General features: G+C 51.5%; 1 protein-coding gene across 1 annotated transcript; it reads right to left on the bottom strand.

Annotated features, from left to right (window-relative positions):
* On the bottom strand, positions 1 to 870 carry TACR2 (tachykinin receptor 2; the record flags this gene model as incomplete). Its single annotated transcript, XM_081823099.1, has 1 exon — positions 1 to 870. A coding segment is annotated over exon 1 (261 nt), but the record flags the coding sequence as incomplete, so codon positions are not given.
* Positions 871 to 20,100: the final 19,230 nt, after the last annotated feature.

Here is a 20,100-nt window from a genome sequence, read left to right as displayed (position 1 = left end):
GGCGTTGAAGGCGGCCATGCAGAGGTCAGCCAGGGCCAGGTTGACAATGAAGTAGTTGGTGACTGTGCGCATTCTCTGATGGGCCAGGATGATCCAGATGACCGTGGCATTGCCCGTCACGGCCACCAACACCAGGGCCAGGTAGGCGGTGGCCCACAGGGCCAGCTGCCAGCCGGGCATGGAGAAGGCCGTGATGCCCGTGGTGTTGCTCTCAAGGCTGGACGAGGTGTTGGCGTCGGTCACAGCACCACGGGCCCCCATGGCCGCCTCCGGGTCTGGGACACGTGGCCTGACTCCTCGCTCCTCCGGAGCCCTGGTGCCCTGCCCGGATGTGCTATAGGAAAGAAATCCTCCTGGGTGCAGGAGTATGTGGGGGACAGAGGAGTGGGTGCAAAGCCAGGCACTCAGGGGAGACAGGGGGTCACTCCCAAGTCTCACGTGAAGATGAGGTGGGCTGTGCAGAGCGCCGGGTCCAGAGCCGTTCGCCCTTCAGATTCCCATGTCCTGGCCAGACTTCTCAAATGTCCCATGGAAATCTAGAATCCAAGACACGGTTTCAGAGCAGGAAACATCCTTGCCAACCATCAGTCAACCACTTTCCTGCAGAAACGAAGAACAGATTCCAAGAGGGGACGTGCCCAGCCCAGGTTACTCAGTAAGTGGGTGACAAGCCAGGACTCAAACCCAGGTCCCTCCCTCCATTCCGGAAACGTTCTGGATCAGATGTACCCACAGCAGCAGCCTTTGGATTCCACGGGTCAACGGCTCAGCGGGCTTCGCTCCAGGCTTTGGGGTGCAAGCTGGGCTGTGGTCTGGGACAGGCTCACCATTCTGCCAACTGCCAGCCCTTGGAGCCACGGCCTTCCCTGCTGCTCCCCCAGGCAGGGTGGTGAGGGCCTTGGCTGAAGTGCTGCTTGCTCATGAGGTTCAGCTCTAGCTCCCGCCCCTCGTCCCACCCCCTGCTTGGACGGCCCAGCCTTGCCTCTCTCGAGAAAAGGTTTCGGACTGGGTGCCAGGGCAGGAGAGACCCAGGGGAAAGAGGAGGTGGCGGGGGAAGTGGGGCTGGCATGGGGCACCGTCCTGGGGTGTGGGGGTGGTGTTTACACTCGGCCAGCACGGGCCGGGGGCTACACCTAGAAAGTGATCAGGAGCACACGCTTGGGAGCCGGGCTGGGTTTGTGACTGCCTGGGTGACTCCAGGCAAGCCTCTTAAGGTTATTGCCCTTTGGCTTTGTCATCTGAACAAAGATAGGACACACATCAGGTGCGCATCTCATGGTGTGCCTGTGAGTTTTAAATGAGATAATGCACACAGAGTCTAGTTAGCACGGGGGCTGGCACGGAAAAAGCACGACAGGGAGTTGTAGTCTCAGAGGGCCCCCCCGCACCCCAGATGAGACTGCTCAGGGCTCAGCAGGAGGGAGAAGACGGAACTCAGAGTGCTTCTGGCGAGTTCTCGGGTGATGCTGCTGCTTCTCCAGGGATCTCAGTCTCTCAGGACAAGGATGGGGTTCACTGCCCCTTCTGTGAACCCCAGAAAGGCCCCAGGGGCTGCTCTGGGTTTGTCCGTGGGCACCTACTCTTGGTCACCCACTCTGTACCTGTGTGCGTGGTGGGGTTACCCCGTGAAGCTGCCGCGCGATGCCGTTTCTGAGCCCCCATGTGGGGGAGCTGTGTGGACACGCACACACCGGGTGCAGCTGGGCACACCTGTGGGGGGTAGGCTAGGCTTTGTTAGAATAGGAAAAGAACCCTAAGGTCCTTTAGCTCCTCTGGACACACGAAGCCCCCAGTTTGCTCATGGAGGTTTGTGTATGGGAAGGACGTGTGGGGGGGAAAGGCTGCCCATGGGTTCTGGCCGATCGGCGGAACTGATGGTGAGCAAGTCGGATTCCGACTTTAGAGGCAGGGTGTTTAGAGGGTGTTAGAGGGCGCTTTGGGAGCCACACCTGGGGAAGGGAGGGGAGGGAATCCGGAGCGGGTGGAGGAGGAGCTGAGCTGAGATTCGATCCCGCTGGGCCGGTTGCGGGGCCGGTTGCTGGGAACTAGAGTGGCCCTTTAGCGTTGCCTTGTGCTGGGCAAAGGTGACCGGCCAGCAATCGCTGCCCGTAGGCCGCCCCAAGAAGACCTTGGACAAGGCAGCTCTCTGCAGCCGAGACAATGTCTGAAGCCGGTCACAGCTGACAGTCTCAGAGAGCAGGCCAGACGGGCTCGCAGGGGGTCTGGGAAGCACAGGACCATGTCCCCCACGGCGGACCAGCAGCCTCTCCCGTGACATGGGACGTGTGCTGGTGTGTGCTCCTCGTGCTTCGTGCCCCCTGGCCCCAGGCTGGAGGCTTGAAGGCTAGGGGTGGGAAAGGGATGACTTTCCAGGGTGTCTGGAGGAGAAGGAGAGACGGACAGCTGTGGGGATGAGGCAAGTGGATGGGACAGAAAAGGGGGTTCCAGGAAGCGATGTGGGCTGGACACCCCTTCAGTGTTGGAGAGACGTCACTGGAAGTCATCTGACCAAGTCTTCGGCCTGGAGACTGGGCTGGGCTTTGGCCACCTGGTCACGGCTCCAGCAGGTCACACGCAGCATCGCAGGATGTTAGTGGGTCATGCGGGGCATCTAGGCAGCCCGGGGTCACCTGGATGGGGCAGAATGAGGACAGCAATGACAAGGCAGTGAGCTGTTGATTCAGCTAAGTGAATCCGGTTTGCAAGCCCCGCTGTTGTTCTGAGACTGACCCTTCCTGCTTTGGGGCTAAAATGTCCTTTCCTTTATGAAATAATGTGATGGCAGATGGCAGGTGGTAGGCTGACTTTCCTTTTTCTCCAAAATTCCTTACACCATGGAATAAAATCTTGGTGACCTCTACGGTTCCAGCAGTTAGGTTTTTGATTTTCTTCTTGGTCCATGAAATTCAAAGAGGATCCCCGATCTAGTTCCTTATTTGGAGAAGAGGCTGGGAGCCCCAAGAGGGGGAAGACTTGCCCCAGACCCCATTGCCTGGGAGCTGGGTCCCCAACTCTGATTGCCTCTGTCTGCTACAGCCTCCACTGGCCTCTCTGCCTCCTCTCTCTCAAGGCCTATGGTCAGCTCCCTGTCACATGGGTGGCCTGGAGTGTGTCTTATGTCCAGGGTCTAGGAGAGTGGCCAGCCCATCCTGGGGCCCTATAAATGTTAGTTGAATGAAAATGATGGATTAAATATAAAATATGACTCAGGGATAAGGGCTGAGGAAGTCTATCTATCTATCATCTATCTATCATCTATCATCTATCTATCTATCATCTATCTATCATCTATCTATCTATCATCTATCATCTATCTATCTATCTATCTATCTATCTATCTATCATCTATCTATCATCTATCTATCATCTATCATCTATCTATATCTAGCATATACAGACATAGGTATGAAAGCTTTAAATTAATGGGATGAGCACTCATGTGGGCTTTGAGGCAACTTGGAGTGGAGGGGGCAGTGTTATGCTTGGCAATCAGCACCAAGTGGCTGCCCCATAAATGTCAGGTGAATTAATGAATAACGAATACCAAAAAAAAGTTTAAAATATCCTTGCGTCAGGGGTGAAGGGAGTAACATTCTTATTTTCACAGGATCTAAACTTTAAACAAAAAGAACATGTCTTCGGAGCTCGGGCAGGGCTTTAGGATTTACTCCTCATGCATAGCTATCCTTTGTCCATGAAGCAGAGGGGCCCAGGCTGGCCCCTTTAGGAGACGAGCTCTGTCCCCGTTGCTCCCTGGCCTGCACATCAGTGGCCCAGAGTCTGGGACATTCAACTGGGAGAGGGAGAACTGGCCTCTGCCAAGAGCATGGGCTGGAGCGAGCTGACACTTTTTTTAAACACCATGAGTGTGTGCTGGGGCAGTGGCTTGTTCTGGAAGCCTGCAGTTTATTTAGCCAAGGAAGAGAGGCCGCCAGTGTTTACATCTGCTGGGGTCCTGGTGCACAGAGAGCTCAGAGGCTCTTAACACAAAACGGGTCCATTTGTCAACGTCAGGCTCCAGCAAAATCTGCCCATCTATGGCAGGCAGAGGAGGAAGTAGGTAGGCAAGGCTTGTCCTAGGAGGGCCACCACAACACCCACTTGCTGGTTGGGTAGCAGGCTCCCCCAGAGGCAGGCCTGGGTCTTACAGACCGGGTGCCGGCATGCGCAGCAGCAAGTGAGTCCGCATGATGAGGCGAAGAGAGGCTGACAAGGGATGGGAGCCTCTGGTGAAAGGGCCAAGCCCTGGGCCCTGCGGGTCTCTCGACCGGGCAGGGGCTCCAATGATCAGCCCAGGGTTAGGAGAAAGGGCCACGTCCCTACCTTCATGAAGCTCTTGGCCAAGTTGGGGAGCCAAGTCCCAGCAGAAGCAGAGCACTCTCCATACGCATCTCTCAAATGGGTGACACCATGAGTGAGCTTCAAGCTTCAGAGAAGGGAGGGAGAGGCCTTTGGGGGTTGCAGGGAGTGAGGGGGTGCTGCTCCTTGAGTGGTCCTTAGAAGTAATGGAGGAGGGGACATGGAATGAACCCCCATCTGGACAGAAAGGCCACACCAGGCTGGCTGGAGCCGAGGGTTCTGACAGAAAGGAGTAGGGGGTAGGTTAAGCATAAATCTCAGTTCATACAGCCAGGGGTGCCAGAAGGATCCCATTTCCTTATTCTCTCATTCTCTAAAACCTCTCTAGAAATCACCTCAACCTTGTTGAGCTGACAGGGAAAGTCAATCTTATTTCTCCCGGGGCCCCCCTGACCGCCCTACCCTGGGGCTCTCCATAGTGCCAAGGCATCTGGGCTGGGGCCTTTGTTGGTCATTCATGCACACATGTCACTCTGGAGAGGTCTCTTCTCCCTGTTTCTGCAGGGTCCTTGACGCCAGGGGACTGTCCCTTCTGATGCATGCCTGCGACCTGAGAATTTGGGGCTTACTGGGGATCGGGTCCAGTGACCCATCCTTGCAGAGTGCACTGCCTCCCCCACCCCGGGGTCATCTCTCCCAGGCCCCCACCAGGGACAGGGACTGAATGCTCACTTTTCCTGGCCCCACAGTCCTCCCTCCTCCCCGTCCTCTTAAGGAAGTTCTGCTTCTGTAAACACACAGCCCCTTCTTCCAAACCTCACCATGCTTCTCGCTCTTTCATGGTAACTTTGGTAAAGCCTAGAACACCAGGCACCAAAGAGATCATTCTGCTCTCCCCAAGGGCACGGAGACTTTAATCTTCAGATCTTTCTAGGAAGTGAAAAACCTATTGGCAGTTCATCCTTCCAGTGTGACAGAGAAAGGTAAGAAACACTAAAGCTAAGTTTCCGTATTAAGATGATGGGAACATCCATCTCCCTCTCCAGAGATGAGGCTGGAAAGAGTGGAGGTCACTGGGGGAGAGAGCCTTGAATGTCCTTTCTGGGACATGTTGTCTGCAGTCACCCTACTGGTCCTTCAAGCACCCCTCAAGTGCCACTTTGTTGGGGAAAGAAACACCAGCATGTGCTCTTGGGGCCAAATGGCCATTTTTTGGGTTTTGTTTTGTTTTAAGATTTATTTATTTGTTTTGGAGAGAGAGAGAGAGAGAGAGAGAGCGAGCATGTGAACAGGAGGTGGGGCGGAGGGAGAGGGAGAGAAGCAGACTCCCGGCTGAGCACAGAGCCTTATGTGGGGCTCCACTCAAACTCAGGAGTCGGATGCTCATCCGACTGAGCCATCCAGGTGCCCCTTTTCTTAAACACATTTATTCATGGCATGCCTCATTCTGTGACAGGCGGGCTTGAACCCCGCTGGTTTGGGCTCTAAAGGGCAGGGTGTTCCGCGCACAGCTGCCTGCACTCTAGGTCTTAAACGCACACCTTGGCAACGTCAGGGTGCCGGCCTGCAGGGGCTGGAGCTGGAGACAGTGGTGTGTGATCTGGCCCTTCTCTGTCAAAGGGGCACTCACTGGTGTCCCGCTCGGGGGCGTCTGTGTGTAGCTCTGCCCAGCTTCCTGCGGGCCCCCAGCATGGGCCCCACGGCCTCCCTCCCTCTCCATCTCACGCTCTCCGGCCTTGGCCTTGGAGGGACCACCTCTTCAAGCAGAGCTCTCCGCTCGCTCTCCTCAAAGGGAAGCTCCACGGGAGGCCGCCGTCGTGCTTTATGCCAGAACCTCACAGGGATAAGAGCGTTTCCAGGGGGAATTAGCTCCTGGCTAGCTTCCTCCCGTTGTCGCATCCTCTTTTGCAAATGGTCCTTTTGCTGCTTGGGCTTTGTTAGGCTCTGCCTTTTTCTTCTTTTGCAGAGGTTTTTGCTCTCATGGGACTGAGTTCCCAAAAGGACAACCATGAAGCTCGCTGGTGGATGTCTCTGTGTCTGCCAAGTTCCCAGAAGCCAGCTCTGCGAGCGCAGAGCGCGGGTGGAAGCTTCCAGAGTGGTGATGGCGTCGCCCCTCGGGGGCCAACTGGCTGCTTCCAGGTGCATGCCCTTGGCCCCAAATGGCCTTCTTGACCATTAATCTTGACCCTGGGCTGGACCACCTGAGATCACCTGTAACATGTCCCCTCCCCCGCTCCTCTCAGAGTTGGGGAGCATAGCCTGACCCCGTTACAGGGTTGGTTCTACTAAAAATTACTGCTGACTGGCCCTCATGATATCAACTGGGGTTACTCGCATTTCGTTTCACTAAAATGACGTCACGAGGCTGAGGGATTCTGAAGACCCCTAACCATCGGAAAGCAGGGATGAATAAAGACGTTATGTGTCTTCAACTCAGGTTGGAATCCCATACAGTCTTTGTCACACTTTGTTATAAACATTTTTTCAATTGGCCAAATATGTGCCTGGATCCATATGCCCTCTGTCCATCCCCACTGGGTCCAAGTCATCATTATCATTAGATTTTCAGCAATAGCCTCCTCACTACCCACTGTCTTATCTGCTGCCCCCCTCCACTCCGTTCTTTTAAAAACACATCTGACCATGCGCTTCCTGTTGGAAAACCTTCGATGGCTCCCTCTCAGGGTTAAGAGGAAAATCACCCCACTCCTTTACCAGGTATGACTGCCACCCATCCTTCAGGACCACTTCCCCCTTCTTCCTTCTAGCAATAGACCCTCCCTGAGCGTTAGCTGTCACCTGGCTGCCCAGCTAACGACTACATTTCCCAGCTTCCCTTCCAAGCTAGAGGTGGTCACACGATTCAGATCTGGCCGTGGGATGTGGGCAGGAGCGATATATAAGTATATACATATAACTGCAGGATGCAGGACTCATCTTTAAAGAGGGAGCTGATTGCCCTTCACTTCTACTCCCCCCTCCTACTGGCTGAGGATGGCAAAGGCAGGGGCTGCCCTCCTGAATCCAGAGAGGGATGCCACATGTTGTGGATGGCAGAGCCCAGGGCCATTACATGAAAAAGAGAAAGAAAACAAAACAAAAAACTTCTGCTATTTGAGGCACTGTCGTTTGGGCTCTAGTAGAACCCTTAACCCTAAATGATAGACTAGCCTTCAAGAACTTCCTAGATGCTCACCCAGGTTAGCTATCTTTGTCCTATACTCTAATAGCTTTCCTATACTTTCCTTCTTGTTAACATCCCGGCCCATCACACTTGTTCAAAGTGCATTTTCCCTGCCAAGCTGAGAAATCCATGAGGCCAGGAATTATGTCTGACTTCATTGACACTAGAGGGCGACATCACTGCTTTAATCCCTGCGGCCATGAGGGCTTTAAGCAGCCTCTGAATCAGATCAGGATGATGATGGTGATGATGGTGATGGTGACCTTGACCACGGCCAGGGTTACTATTTACTGAGACAAACTTCCCCGTAATAAGCATGCATCACCTCTAAGCATCAGGTCTTTCTGTGCATACCTCTTTCTCCTTCTGTGTCCTGCATCTCAGAAAACGGACCACATCTACCTCGTTACCCAAGTCTGAAACCTGGACTTGCCCAGCTTTTCCATCCCCACTCTCTCCCCACTATCACCTACTCCTGTGCTTTCTACACCCCAGATCTTAACCCATCTGCTTCCTTCCATTCCACTGTCTGGCCTCCTCCCCAATTTACAGAGACTCACGGGCTCTTGCCTCACGCCCTGGTGTGAGCCAGGGGTTCCCATGTTTTGCTGCACATTAGAATCACCTGGGCATGGAAACTGATGATGCCCCGACACCCCGCAGCCCAATTAAGACAGGATGTGTGGGGGTGGGAGCCAGGCACCAGTGCTTTTGAAAGATCCCCAGGTGGTTTGACTTTGCACCAAGTTTGGGAACAACTCTTCCCTTGTATGGAGACCTTCCTCCACACGCTTTCATCTGGGCCACTTCCACTTAGTCTGGCAGGCCTCCTTTGAACATCGCCGCCTCCTGGAAGCCTTCCCAGAACACATTCAGATCCAGGCAACTGCTCCTCCTGCATCTGGATGCTTACCATGCTGTATTGTTCCTGCCTTTTCATTTGCCTGCCTTCCCCTCCTTCCACACCTTCTTCTGCTTCATGAGGTGTGGAACCAGGAATGGGATGAATCTTTACACCAACACGAGAGGTAGATTTTATAATTCTGATGATTTTGAATCTTGTCCCAGGTTTTTATTTCTGCTGTTAGTCTGTTGCCAGTGTTTGAAGCATAAAGAAATAGATTTTCTCTTCAAAAGTGGATGTAGATGTAAAGACATCTGTTCTTAATGCCCTTAAAGCCATTTTTTTTTAAAACCCATTTTCTGTTTGGAAATACAAGCTGTGGCTAATATCTGCCCAGGGGCCTTGAGACTATGGAAAATATCCAAAATGCTGTGGCTTATGAAAGACTGAAACCAAAAGAATGATGTTTTTTTAAAAAGATTTATTTATTTATTTTAGAGACACAGAGAGAGAGCGCAAGCATGGAGGGGTGGAGCAGAGAGAGAGGGAGAGAGAAACCCAAGCAGACGCCATGTTGAGCACAGAGCCGGACTCGGGGCTCGGTCTCAGGACTCTGAGATCACGACCTGAGCCAAAAGCAAGTGTTGAACGCTTAACCCCAATTAAGACACCCAAGTGCCCCCTAAATAACAATTTTAACCAAGAAGTGAAACCAGGGAGCTGATGGGCTGGGTTCATCTGCAAGGGTCTGTGGCTGGGGGTCCTGCCTATGCCAGGGAAGGGTATATGGGAGGGGACTCCTGATCTAGTCCGCGAGGCTGGGGCTCATCCTTGTCCCTTCGTATAGTGATGTACATGTTAGTGCCCATTTTACAAAGGAAGAAATCCTGACCGAAAGGTGAAATGCACTGCCCAGGATCCTATTACAGATAAGCAGCAGAGGCAAAATTTAAACTCAGTCCTGTCTGGCCATCCATGTTCCTTCCACTGTATCAGGATGGGTCAAAGTTCCCAGGTTCACTTTCCCTTCACTCTTTAAGTATTTTTTGAATTTAATTTTTAAAAGATTTTATTTATTTATTTTTATTTAAGAGAGAGCGAGCAAGCATGCGAGCATTAGCCAGGGGGAGGGGCAAATCGAGAGAGAGAAGCAGACTCCCTGTTGAGCAAGAAGCCTGATGCGGGGCTCGATCCCAGGACCCTGAGATCATGACCTGAGCCGAAGTCAGAGGCTTAACCGACTGAGACACCCAGGCACCCCTTAAATTTAATTTTTATCCAAGTAATACATTTATATAGTTTAAGAAGTCAATACCATGAAACTTAAAAACAGTAAAAAGTGGTTCCCTGTAATACTTCCCTAACCCAATTCCTGTCCCCCAGAGGCAACTGATTTCAACTCTTTGAGCTATTTTTTTGGAATTGATGTCCATGTCTCAATAACATAATAACACTATTTCTTGATTTGTAAGTTTGTTATTAAACTCTTACTTTTTTTTTTTTTAAGTAAACTCTTTGCCTAATGTGGGGCTCGAACTCACAGCCCTGAGATCAAGAGTTGCATGCTCTACCGACTGAGCCAGCCAGGCACCTCCCACCCTCTTGCTTTTTTTGAGAGAGGGAATACGTTTGATCTTTTTTTCTAATTTTTAATTTTAATTTTTTAAAGATTTTATTTATTTGAGAGAGAGAATGAAAGAGAGAGCACATGAGAGGGGGGAGGGTCAGAGGGAGAAGCAGACTCCCTGTTGACAGGGAGCCCGATGCGGGACTTGATCCTGGGACTCCAGGATCATGACCTGAGGTGAAGGCAGTCGCTTAACCAACTGAGCCACCCAGGCGCCCTTTTTCTAATTTTTTAAATTTAGAAGGAAGTCACACGTTTTTAGTCTCCCGTTTTACATAAAAAAGAATTTGAGGTCATAATGTTTCTTTTGAGTATATCTTTACTATAATGCATAGGGTTTTAGATGTATTCTTTACTTCATTATTTTCTAGGAAATCTGTTATTTTAATTGCAATTTTCTCATTGATCTAGAAGTTATGTTAGAAAAATGTTTCATAATTTTCAGATAGTTGAGGGAATTTGGGGGTCAAACTTACTGATTTCTAGTTTCATTGGCCTGTGATCAGCATATGTTGTTCGCAAAATCTCTGCTTTTAATAATTTATTAGTTTCTACTGCGGCTAAATACACGACTAATTTGGTAAACTTTCCAGGGACATAGGAAACGGATGTATGTTCTTTATTTCTGATCTTAAAAATTCTTAGCATACCTATTAAATTGAGTATGTTGATTGTATTACTTAATCCTCTGTATTATGAGATTATTATTTGTTTGCTTGATCCATCGAGTTTTTTAAAAAGTATATTAAAATGTCCAACTATAACTTTTTCTTAAATTTGTCTGTAGACCTTGGAATTTTTACCTTAATATTGTATATATATTTTTTGTTACACATACTATAAATGTATAATATTATTTGGTGCATTATTTGTAGCTTTTACACAGACTTTTAGGTTACATAATAAAGTACTTGGTCTTATTTCGTGCTTTTGGTCCTGTATGTCACATCAGTACTATTGGGAGTGGAGGCCCCAAACCTGTCCTTGCCCTTGGAGACAGAGGGTCTCTCTGTGGCCGCAGGTGGTCCTTCAAGTGTCCCCCTCCAGGCTTCCTGGTTGTTACCTGGAGAGTGAGTGAGATGGCGGGGGTGGTAAGGGATTGCAGTCAATGCTCAATCAAGCAAACTGCGGATTTCACCAGAGCCAAGTTTCTAAAGGCTTTGCTTTTGCTTCATGCCTGGATACTTTCTGTACAAACAAATGTTGGTGATCCAGGTGTGGCTCGTCTGTTTGCGAAAGTGGGTCTAGTAGGGTTTTTCTGATGGCATTCTGTCAGTACTTTGTTCTGTGTTTTTTTAAGTAGGCTCCATGCCCAGCGTGGAGCCCGCGGGGCCAGAACGCAGGACCCCGAGATCAAGTACGCTTTGAATTAGAGTAGTGATTTGCAACAGCGGATTATGACTAGTGTTGAAACAAAGGGATAGCAGAGAAAATGTATGCATGTGTCATGCCTGAGGGTGGGTGTGTTTCGTGTAACTTTCACTCAGTTGTGTGTTTTGTGTTCACATGGGCTATGTGTAAAACACATCTCTGGGTAAACTTTTAAAATGTGTGAGTGCTGCTGAATTGGAGGGCGTTCTGGGGGGCAGCTGATTTGGCTTCACAAGGAAATAAATGGAAAGGAGGATTAGATTCCTTACAGAAGAGGGAAGAGACGCCCTCCACCCCTAGCTGACTTGAATTACCAGGCCCCCAGGGCATTCATGATGCTCTAGAAGTAAATGGTAAACAGTAGCCTAAGCTGCCAAGGGTCTCTCCCCAGCCCGGCTTACCTGACCCTCCAGGAGCCCAGACTAGCCTGGTTTCTCTGCGGTCACTGCGAAATGTTCCGGGCCGTGTGCTCAGGCAGAGAGTGAGCACATCCCTCCATGTGGGAGGGAAACTGGAGGCGAGGTGGTGGAGGAGGCCAAAGGCAGCCCGGGTCCTAGTCCCTGCGCCGCTCCTGACGGGCTGTGAGTGTGTGGGACTTGGGGCACGCTCTCTGAGACGGTCTCTTCGTCTTGTGTCCCACACAAAGCTATTCTGATGACCCATGGGAGAGAAGAAAACAACCGTTCAGTCAACACGTGTCTGGGACAGAAAGTGGCATTTTGCGAATGGAAGGCCTTTTGTTTTCTCGAAGCAGCGCAGAGAGGGATGGGGGTAGGCCAGACAGACAGTAGGCGCAGCGGCTGAGCCGAATTGCTCGGAAAACAGGAAAGAGGAAGTTGAAATGACCTGAGGGAAAATACAGGAAGTAGGAGAAAGGGGTCAGAAAGTCTGGGAGAAGAGCACCGGCCCCTCCTGATGACTCCACAAGTTTGTCATCAAATGCCGGGCTGACTGGAGTTCTGGTGGAAGCCTGGGGACGGACGGGACGCTGCAGTCTGAAATGGGGTACAAGCCAAGTCAGCCCACATGGCCAAGGGGACAGCTGACTGGTGGCTTCCATGTCCACTGAGCCCTCCCCCAGGCACCCAGATACCATGGCGGTAGGATGGTCCTGGCCTCCTGGTGCCGACAGTCCGGTGGGGAAGGACGGTGACACCCGGGTAAGTCTGCACATGGCCAAGACTCCCACACATGGGTGAAAGCACTTTGTAAACTATAAACTGTGAAGTCCACCCTTAAGGGCTGCCCGGGATCCCACAGCAACCATCCAAGGCAGGACTTACTTGGCACAGACTGGCAGATGCAGAGATGTTTTCGGAGTATAAAAGCCTTCTATCTCTTCTTCGATAGCTGAAGGGTTAAGTCCAGACCCCACTTCTGTGTCCCCCGGACCCCATTCTTGGCACCCTGAGACTGCCCCGAGAGCTGGGGTCCTTGGAGGTTCCCCTCCCCCAGCAGCACCCAGGCTTCTGGGAGCCATTGCTCCCCTCCACCCCCACCCCGGTGACAGGTGGAGCTACCATGAAGCCCTGCTGCCTCGGCACCCAGCCACTCCCCGTGAGTCACGCAGGCTTGGCCCAACACCCCACCAGCCAGTGTTCCCAGGCCGCCTTCCCAGAATGCCTGGCTGAGCCCCAACAGGGCCAACCCCTGCTGGCAGCCAGCTCCAAGCCCCTTCCCCCGTCAAGTTCAAGTGCCAGGAGACCGGCCTGGAGTCTCCTCAGCTCGAAGGGCTCTCGCTGTGGGGAGGACGGGGTGGGAATGGCATTTTCTTAAAGTCTGTCAGCCGTTCGCATCGCCCGCTCCAAAGAAGCTATTACTTAATTGGAAAATGTGCAAAGGAGAAAAACAGGAAATTTATAGAGCTACAAATGGCTAATCAACATGTAAAAATACACTCGACCTTACTAATTATCAGGGAAATGCAAATTAAAATAAGAGAACATTTGTCTTTTTTAAAAAAAAACGTTTTATTGTGCAAAATAGCACACATGTAGGCAAGGGCCCAAGGGTAAAAATACACAGCCGTGAGTAGGGCGCTAACCGTCTTTCAGCTGCATTTCTGTCTGTTCACAAAAGGGTTGGACACAATGATGTCCAAAGAGCTTCCCAGCTCTGGCACTTCCCGAACCGCCCCTGTCAGTTCTGCTTTATGGCTAATTCCCCAGGGGGAATATATTTCCCTGGGGAAAATGTCCTACCCTCTCTCTTATTCTTAATCAGGCGTATGAGCACCCACCCACTGCCTCAGCGCTGATAGGTGGCTCCAAAACATTTCTAAGGAGAAAGCCAGCCAGCGGAAGGTGGGTGCCAGGCACGGGGCCGGCCCCCCGGGCTGTGCGGAAAGGGACGTGGCCCGGGTGGTCTCCCACGTCGTGCCCTCTCCACGTCTGGTGGTCCTCTGCCGCCCCCACCCGCCAGACTGGCCGAGGCCCCTCGGCTCTGGGAAGGTTTGACTCACATTTGTTCAGTGCCTGCTTTGTTCTAGGCTCCGGGCTTGATAATTTCATCTGGGTACCTCGGAAGTTCCCATTTCACAGACGGCACTGTCGTCCCGGGAGAGTAACTCACATTCCCAGGTCTTCACTGAGAGTTGGCTTGCACACAGCAGGGCTGCCATGTGCCCTACCCCACATGCTGACTCTGAATCAAACATTTTCTACCCCCCTGTGATGCTTCCGGGTGCCCGACTCACCCTCCACGTGTCCCATAGGTCTCGCTCCCACCCCAGGGGTCCCTTGAAGGAGTTCCTCCCTCTCCCCCAGGGCAGCCTTCAGCGAGCTGAAGACACTGGTCCCCCGGTCTTCCCTCCCATGCCTCTGACAGGTCCTTGGGGGGCTGAGGCCTGAGGCTCTCTCACCGCTGGCTATTCCCCTCTGAACTTGTACAAGGTGCTGGGAAGGCTGGAAAGAAGTAGGGGGACCAACTTGTCCTGCTTTTGCACAGGACTTTTCTGGTGTTAGCACCAAAGTGCTGCACGCCAGGAAACCCCTCAGTTCCTGGCAAGCGGTTATAGCTTCTAGGGACCGTCCTGGTTTTCTGACTGAACACACCACATGCCCTGAAACACCACCCCCCCCCCCAGGATGGTTGATGATTCCAGAAAGAAGGGACAGAGAACGGAAACATCTTGCCGGGGCATCCGGTAACACACCCCCCACCCCGGCCGCCACCCATCCCCCCCCACCAAGGGATCCAGAGGCCAAGAGATCAGGAAGGAAGGAAGCCCACACACCGTCAGTGTCCCGGGGCTGGACCAGGGTGAGGATCCTCTCCCAGGTACCCAGGAAGACAGGTGTGAGGCCAGGGCCTGGCTGCGTCTGTGTGGCTGGAGCGGAGGCTCACATGGGCCATCTGTCGGGGCTGCTGGGAGAGCTGCAGGTGGTGAGCCTCACACCATCTTCAGGAACGTGGAGCCTGTCACTTGCTGAGAGACTGAAGTCCCAAAGGTTGTGCAGACACACCCGGGGCCCAGGCTGGGAAGCCAAGTTGTATAGGAAAGGACTGGACATTTGCTGGTCTCTCAATTCAGGAGAAGCCCTCCTATCTTCTTCTCAAAACAGAGCCCCCTTTTCATACGGGGAGACCTCACACTGCCCATTGAGGGGCAGTATGTACTGGGGAAAACTATGAGCGTATTGAACTTACCTTTGGGTATCTTGCTTCCTCCACCTGCCCCCCCCACCCCCCCCTCCCCTTGCAAATCATGTCATGAGATAGACCTTCCGGTTCACACGGGCCCTCTGCACCTGGAGCCCAGCACCCCGACATCAAATACTCCCCTGGGCTGCCCTTCAATCATGCATCCATCCATAAGCCAGAAGCAGTATGCATCCAGAGCCTGTCCCCTCCCTGGAAGGCTCACGAGCCACCGTGGCCAGCTCCTGGGATTCCAGCCTGCACTGACCATTCCCTGTAGGACCCACCCACTTGCCAGATGCGGGGTCGTCCAGCTTGGTTGTCTGGGTTCTGGCCAGGGCCACTCCCCTTAGGACTCCAGAGATGCCCCTTCTGAAGGCTGACAACAGTTCCTCCATAGTTCCTGCCCTCCTGCGACACCACTGCTCTCTTTGCCCGCCCGTCACTGGGAGCGGAGGCCCAGAAGGCTGCACTCAAGAACCTGACACGGGGCCCACCTCCACTCCCAAACAGACAGAGCCTCCACATCCGAGGAGCAGTTCCTACCCCACTCAAGCCTTTCCACATCACTTCCAAAGTCTGCACGGGGCTCCCTGGTGTGGCTGTGCCACCCTTCAGTGAGAGTCCCCTGTGACTGGCCAGTTAGGCTGACGTCTCTCTTCCCCACGCCCCTGCTACCTGCGTACCCACCCGCAGCTGCTCCTGAGGACGTCAGCTCCAGCCGGCTGGTCAGGAGCAGACTTGCTGTGGGGACAACAGGGGACAGCAGGAAGGAGGGCCTGGGCCAACCTCTGTGGGAGGAAACGTTTGCATAACTGATCCAGGATCCTGTCTCTAGAAGGAGGGGTGGGAAGGGCCAGAGCCCAGCGGGCCTCCCGGGACCAGAGTGGGCCTCTAGGACAGGTGGTTTGGTTCGCTCTGCCCAGAAGGAGGCTTTTGAGTGGCCTGAGGCTTTTGAAGGCCTTAGAAGCAGTCTGGGGGTGGGGCTGTGAGAAGGGGTGTCCAGCAGCCACGGATAGGAGAGAGGCTGTGGGATGCAAAGGAGTCCCCCAGCCTTCTTGGAGGACAGAAGGAGGCAGCTCTTCAGGGGATTTACAAAATGGGAAATGGCTGGAGTGACCCAAGCCCCTCTGAGCATGAGCATTTGGCTTTCCTTGGAGGCCCTCGTCCGAAATTCACCTGGTCCCCAAGGTCATCAAGTATGTGTCCCTCACCCCATGCAGGGCCCTAAGAGGTATGATCACAAACGGATCTGGTTGTCCGACAATCACAGCAAAGGAAGTTGTATAATTTTGCAAGTTCAAGCACAAAGCAGAAATAATCTGTTTCTGATTTTCCTCTTAAATATAGAGCATATAACTTTGAGGAGGTCACTTCCAACTTTAAAAGAATTAGGAACCCATCCCACAGGACAGCATTTCCCAAAGTATATTCTGAAGGATAGTGGTTCTTTGAGACGTTATAGCTGGTGTCTGGGGGAAACCGAGTCATGCAATCAGACACAGCCGGGAAAGGCTGCATACCCCTCTCTCCTCCCAGACATGCACAGCCTCCGTTCCTGCGGTAAAGGCTCTGAAGTCCACACATTCCCAGACTTACCTGATAGATCCTTCTTTACAAAACGCTTAAAATCTCATGGAACTACTATTTTTTTTTTTTAAAGATTTTATTTATTTATTTGACAGAGAGAGAGAGCACAAGCAGGGTGAATGGCAGGCAGAGGCAGAGGGAGAAGCAGGCTCCCCGCAGAGCAGGGGGAGCCTGACTCGGGACTCGATCCCAGGACCCTGGGATCATGACCTGAGCTGAAGGCAGTCGCTTAACCGACTGAGCTACCCAGGCGCCCGGAACTACTATTTTGCAGAAACCCACACTAACTCTATATAAAGTTTGCACTCTAACCAGTATCGAACTCTCAATATGTGAGCTGAGTGTATTGTTCCCAGTCGCTTTTTAAGCCACCTAGTTAACTCATTTCACTCTGGCATAGCTGGGGGCTAATTGCATTAGCGTAGAAGCACATTGCTTGCTGAGTCACATAACACTTGAACTTCCTAATGGAGAAAAGTCAGTTTGCTTCTCTGAACTTCTGTTTCCTCCTTTGTAAAGTGGGATCTATCATATCAAATCCCATAGATTTTGAGGACTTTAACGCTGAGGATGTGAAGGCCCACAGCTCAGTGCCTGACGCTAACCAAATAACTGGTAGAGAATAAATGGAGAACCTAGACTTCAAATAGGACGGGAAGGAGGAGAAGTGGCCTAAAGTCTGAGCCAGGGGGTGGCACCCAAAGCAGTCAAGGAAAGCCCAAAGGACAAGTGAGTCTCCTCTTGAGAATAAACATATAGACTCAAAAGTGCAGTACTTTGGGACAAGAATGGATGGAAGAAGAATGGATGGGAAGAAATGGGTATCTGAGTTTGTGTTTTTAAGAATTTTTGAATCAGGGCGCCTGGGTGGCTCAGTCAGTTAAGGGTCTGACTTCTGCTCAGGTCATGATCTCAGGGTCCTGGGATCGAGCCCGCTGAGGGCTCTGCACTCAGTGGGGGGGTCTACTTCTCCCTCTGCCCCTCCCCCTGCTGGTGCTTGTGCTCTCTCTCTCTCTCTCTCGTAAATACATAAAATCTTTAAAATAAAAAAAAATATAAAAATTTTTGACTCTAAGAATGGTACCAGTTAGCTTTTGCTGTCTAACAAACCAGCCCAGAATTTAGTGTCTTACAACAACAATCACATATTAGTTCATGATTCTCTAGGTTGGCACATTTGGGCTGGACTCATTTACACACGTATAGTCAGCTGTTAGGGTGATGGTCCGGATGGTCTAAGATGTTGTCACTCATATGTCTGGTAGTTGGTGGCTGTCAGCCAGGAAGCCAGGTTCTAGCTCCCGTGGTCTTTCCAGCAGACTAGCTCTGATTTGTTCTCATGGCAGGAGCATTCCAAGAGGGGCCAAAGCAGGAGCTGCTAGGCCTCCTGGTTCCAAGATGTACAATTCAAGCAACCTCACTGCTGTCACATTCTGTTGGTGAAAGCAAGTCAGAAGCTGGCATAGATTCAGGAGGTAAGGAAATAGATCCTACCTCTTGATGGAGAAGCTGCAAAGAATTGATGGCCATTCAGATTTTCCCAAATAGAGGCCAACTCTTGTGTCCTTGGCCTGGGAGGCTATTTGGCAGACTGGGAAGAGTTCCAAGTGTCCGTTCCTGGCCAAATGGTTTCTTACACCTGCCTGGGAGTGTCTACTCCCCTGTGTTGTCTGTCCTGGCTTTCTCCATTTCTTCCCCTCCCTCCCTTGGGGCTTTTGGCCCCACTGCTTGGTTGAAAGAGCTCTTATCAAAGTCACCAATGACCCACATCTTGCAAAGCTGATGGTCAGTTCTCTGTTCTACCCCTACTTGACCTCTGAGGTGTAGATGAATCCTCAGTGTATTAAGGAAAGTTCCCAGGATACTAACTCCCGTGGCACACCTCTTCTAATTTCTCGAAGCTCTTTCTACTCCAGTTATCCCCGTCACCTTACTGGCCTCCAATTCCTTCTCCTCAGGGGCTGTACCTTCTCTCTTTCCTTTGCCAGCCCCTCTTCCTCTCCATGCTGGAGGGCTCCAGGGTCTGTCTTTGTCTCTCTTCTCTTGCTACATACATCTTCTTCCTAGATGATCTCACGTGGTTTAATTTGATCTGATGACTCTCAATTTTATATCAATCGATCCAAACCTCCCCTCTGAGTTCCCTGGGCAACTCCACCAGGATTTTAAAAAGATATCTCAAAAAATTAAATGGCCAAACAAAGTAATTGATTTTCAACCCAACCTCCCCCTCCTCTCCCTGAGCTTCCTTACCTTGGTAAATAAAGGACAGCGACATTTACCTCGTTGCTCAAGGCAAAAACCCTTGGGATCATCCTTGATTTCTCTTTTCTCCACATTCCATATCCAATCTGCCAGTAAGTCTTGTTGGCTCTATGTCCAAGATGCATGTCTGATGCTGTGCCCCAGCCCAGCCCCAGCCTTCTTGCTCTGAGATTGACTTTCTCACCAGCCTCCCTCCCAGCCAGCACCCCCCTGTCCTTGCTCTGTGCTGCGGCCTTCTGAAGCATCAATCTCATTTTGTATCACGTCCCAGCTGAAAACCTCCCTGTGGCCCTCACTGAAACTGGAAATAAGTCTAAACCACTTGCCAAAGCTGCGAGGCTCCTTCCTAGGTCCAATGTCACCCCCTCTACCCTCCCGAAGTCCCTTGCTTGAGCCCCCCTGGGACTCAGGACAAGGCTGTCCCTCTCTCATAGTCTTTGCACTTGCGGTCTTTTCCATTAGGAAGCTCTTCTTCCAGATCTTTAATACATATCACTGCCTGACATCTCCCTTTCGTGTGTTTGTTTTCATATACGTTATATGTCCCCACAACTCCCTCCCCAGTAGAAGACAACAGAGACTTGGCTATCTTGCTTATGGATGTATCCCAGAGCCTGGGGCAGGGCCTGATTCACAGGAGAAGCTCGGTATACATTTGCTCACCGAGTTGACCACGAGGACCACGAGGAGCTACAAGAGAAAGGGTCCAACCTCCTGGTTTCCCAGATGGGGAACCAGAGGCACAGTCAATTACCCAGGGACGTGAAGGCGAACTTATTATGCAAGCCAAGTCAGTGCTGCACGTCCTTAGGTTCTTTTCTCATAAGCAGTAGCCGCTGACAGTGTTGGTTAGGTATTTCCTCCTACAATCTGCTTGCCAGGTTATCATGAAAACAGATCTCAGAACAAATTGTGACATCCATAAAAATATCTATAAAACAAACATTTATTGGCCAGTAGCCACAAAACGGGTTCCTACAATCTGTTCTGTAAAGTCAGCGAAGGCCTAGCTCTCTGTGCTTTTAGGCGCTCTACCACCTTGCATGAAGGGTCCACTCAAGGAAGACGCAACATTCCTGAGACTGCTGGTCATGTCAGGCAGCCAGATGCCTTAGAACATGGGATCCTCAAAGATTTAGCCCCACACTTCATCTCTAAGTGAAATTCTTTTACTCTGAACAAGAAAGGGGTGGTGTCTCATTTTAGACAATCTACATATCTTGAATACTATTGATTTCAGCAAAGGGGAGCTTATTTCTTTTTTTTTTTTTTTTAGATTTT

This window comes from Leptonychotes weddellii, chromosome 6 (genome assembly GCF_054177405.1).
Source record: "Leptonychotes weddellii isolate Sample4059 chromosome 6, ASM5417740v2, whole genome shotgun sequence".
NCBI lineage: Eukaryota > Metazoa > Chordata > Mammalia > Carnivora > Phocidae > Leptonychotes > Leptonychotes weddellii.
This window is presented reverse-complemented; position numbering and strand designations above follow the sequence as displayed.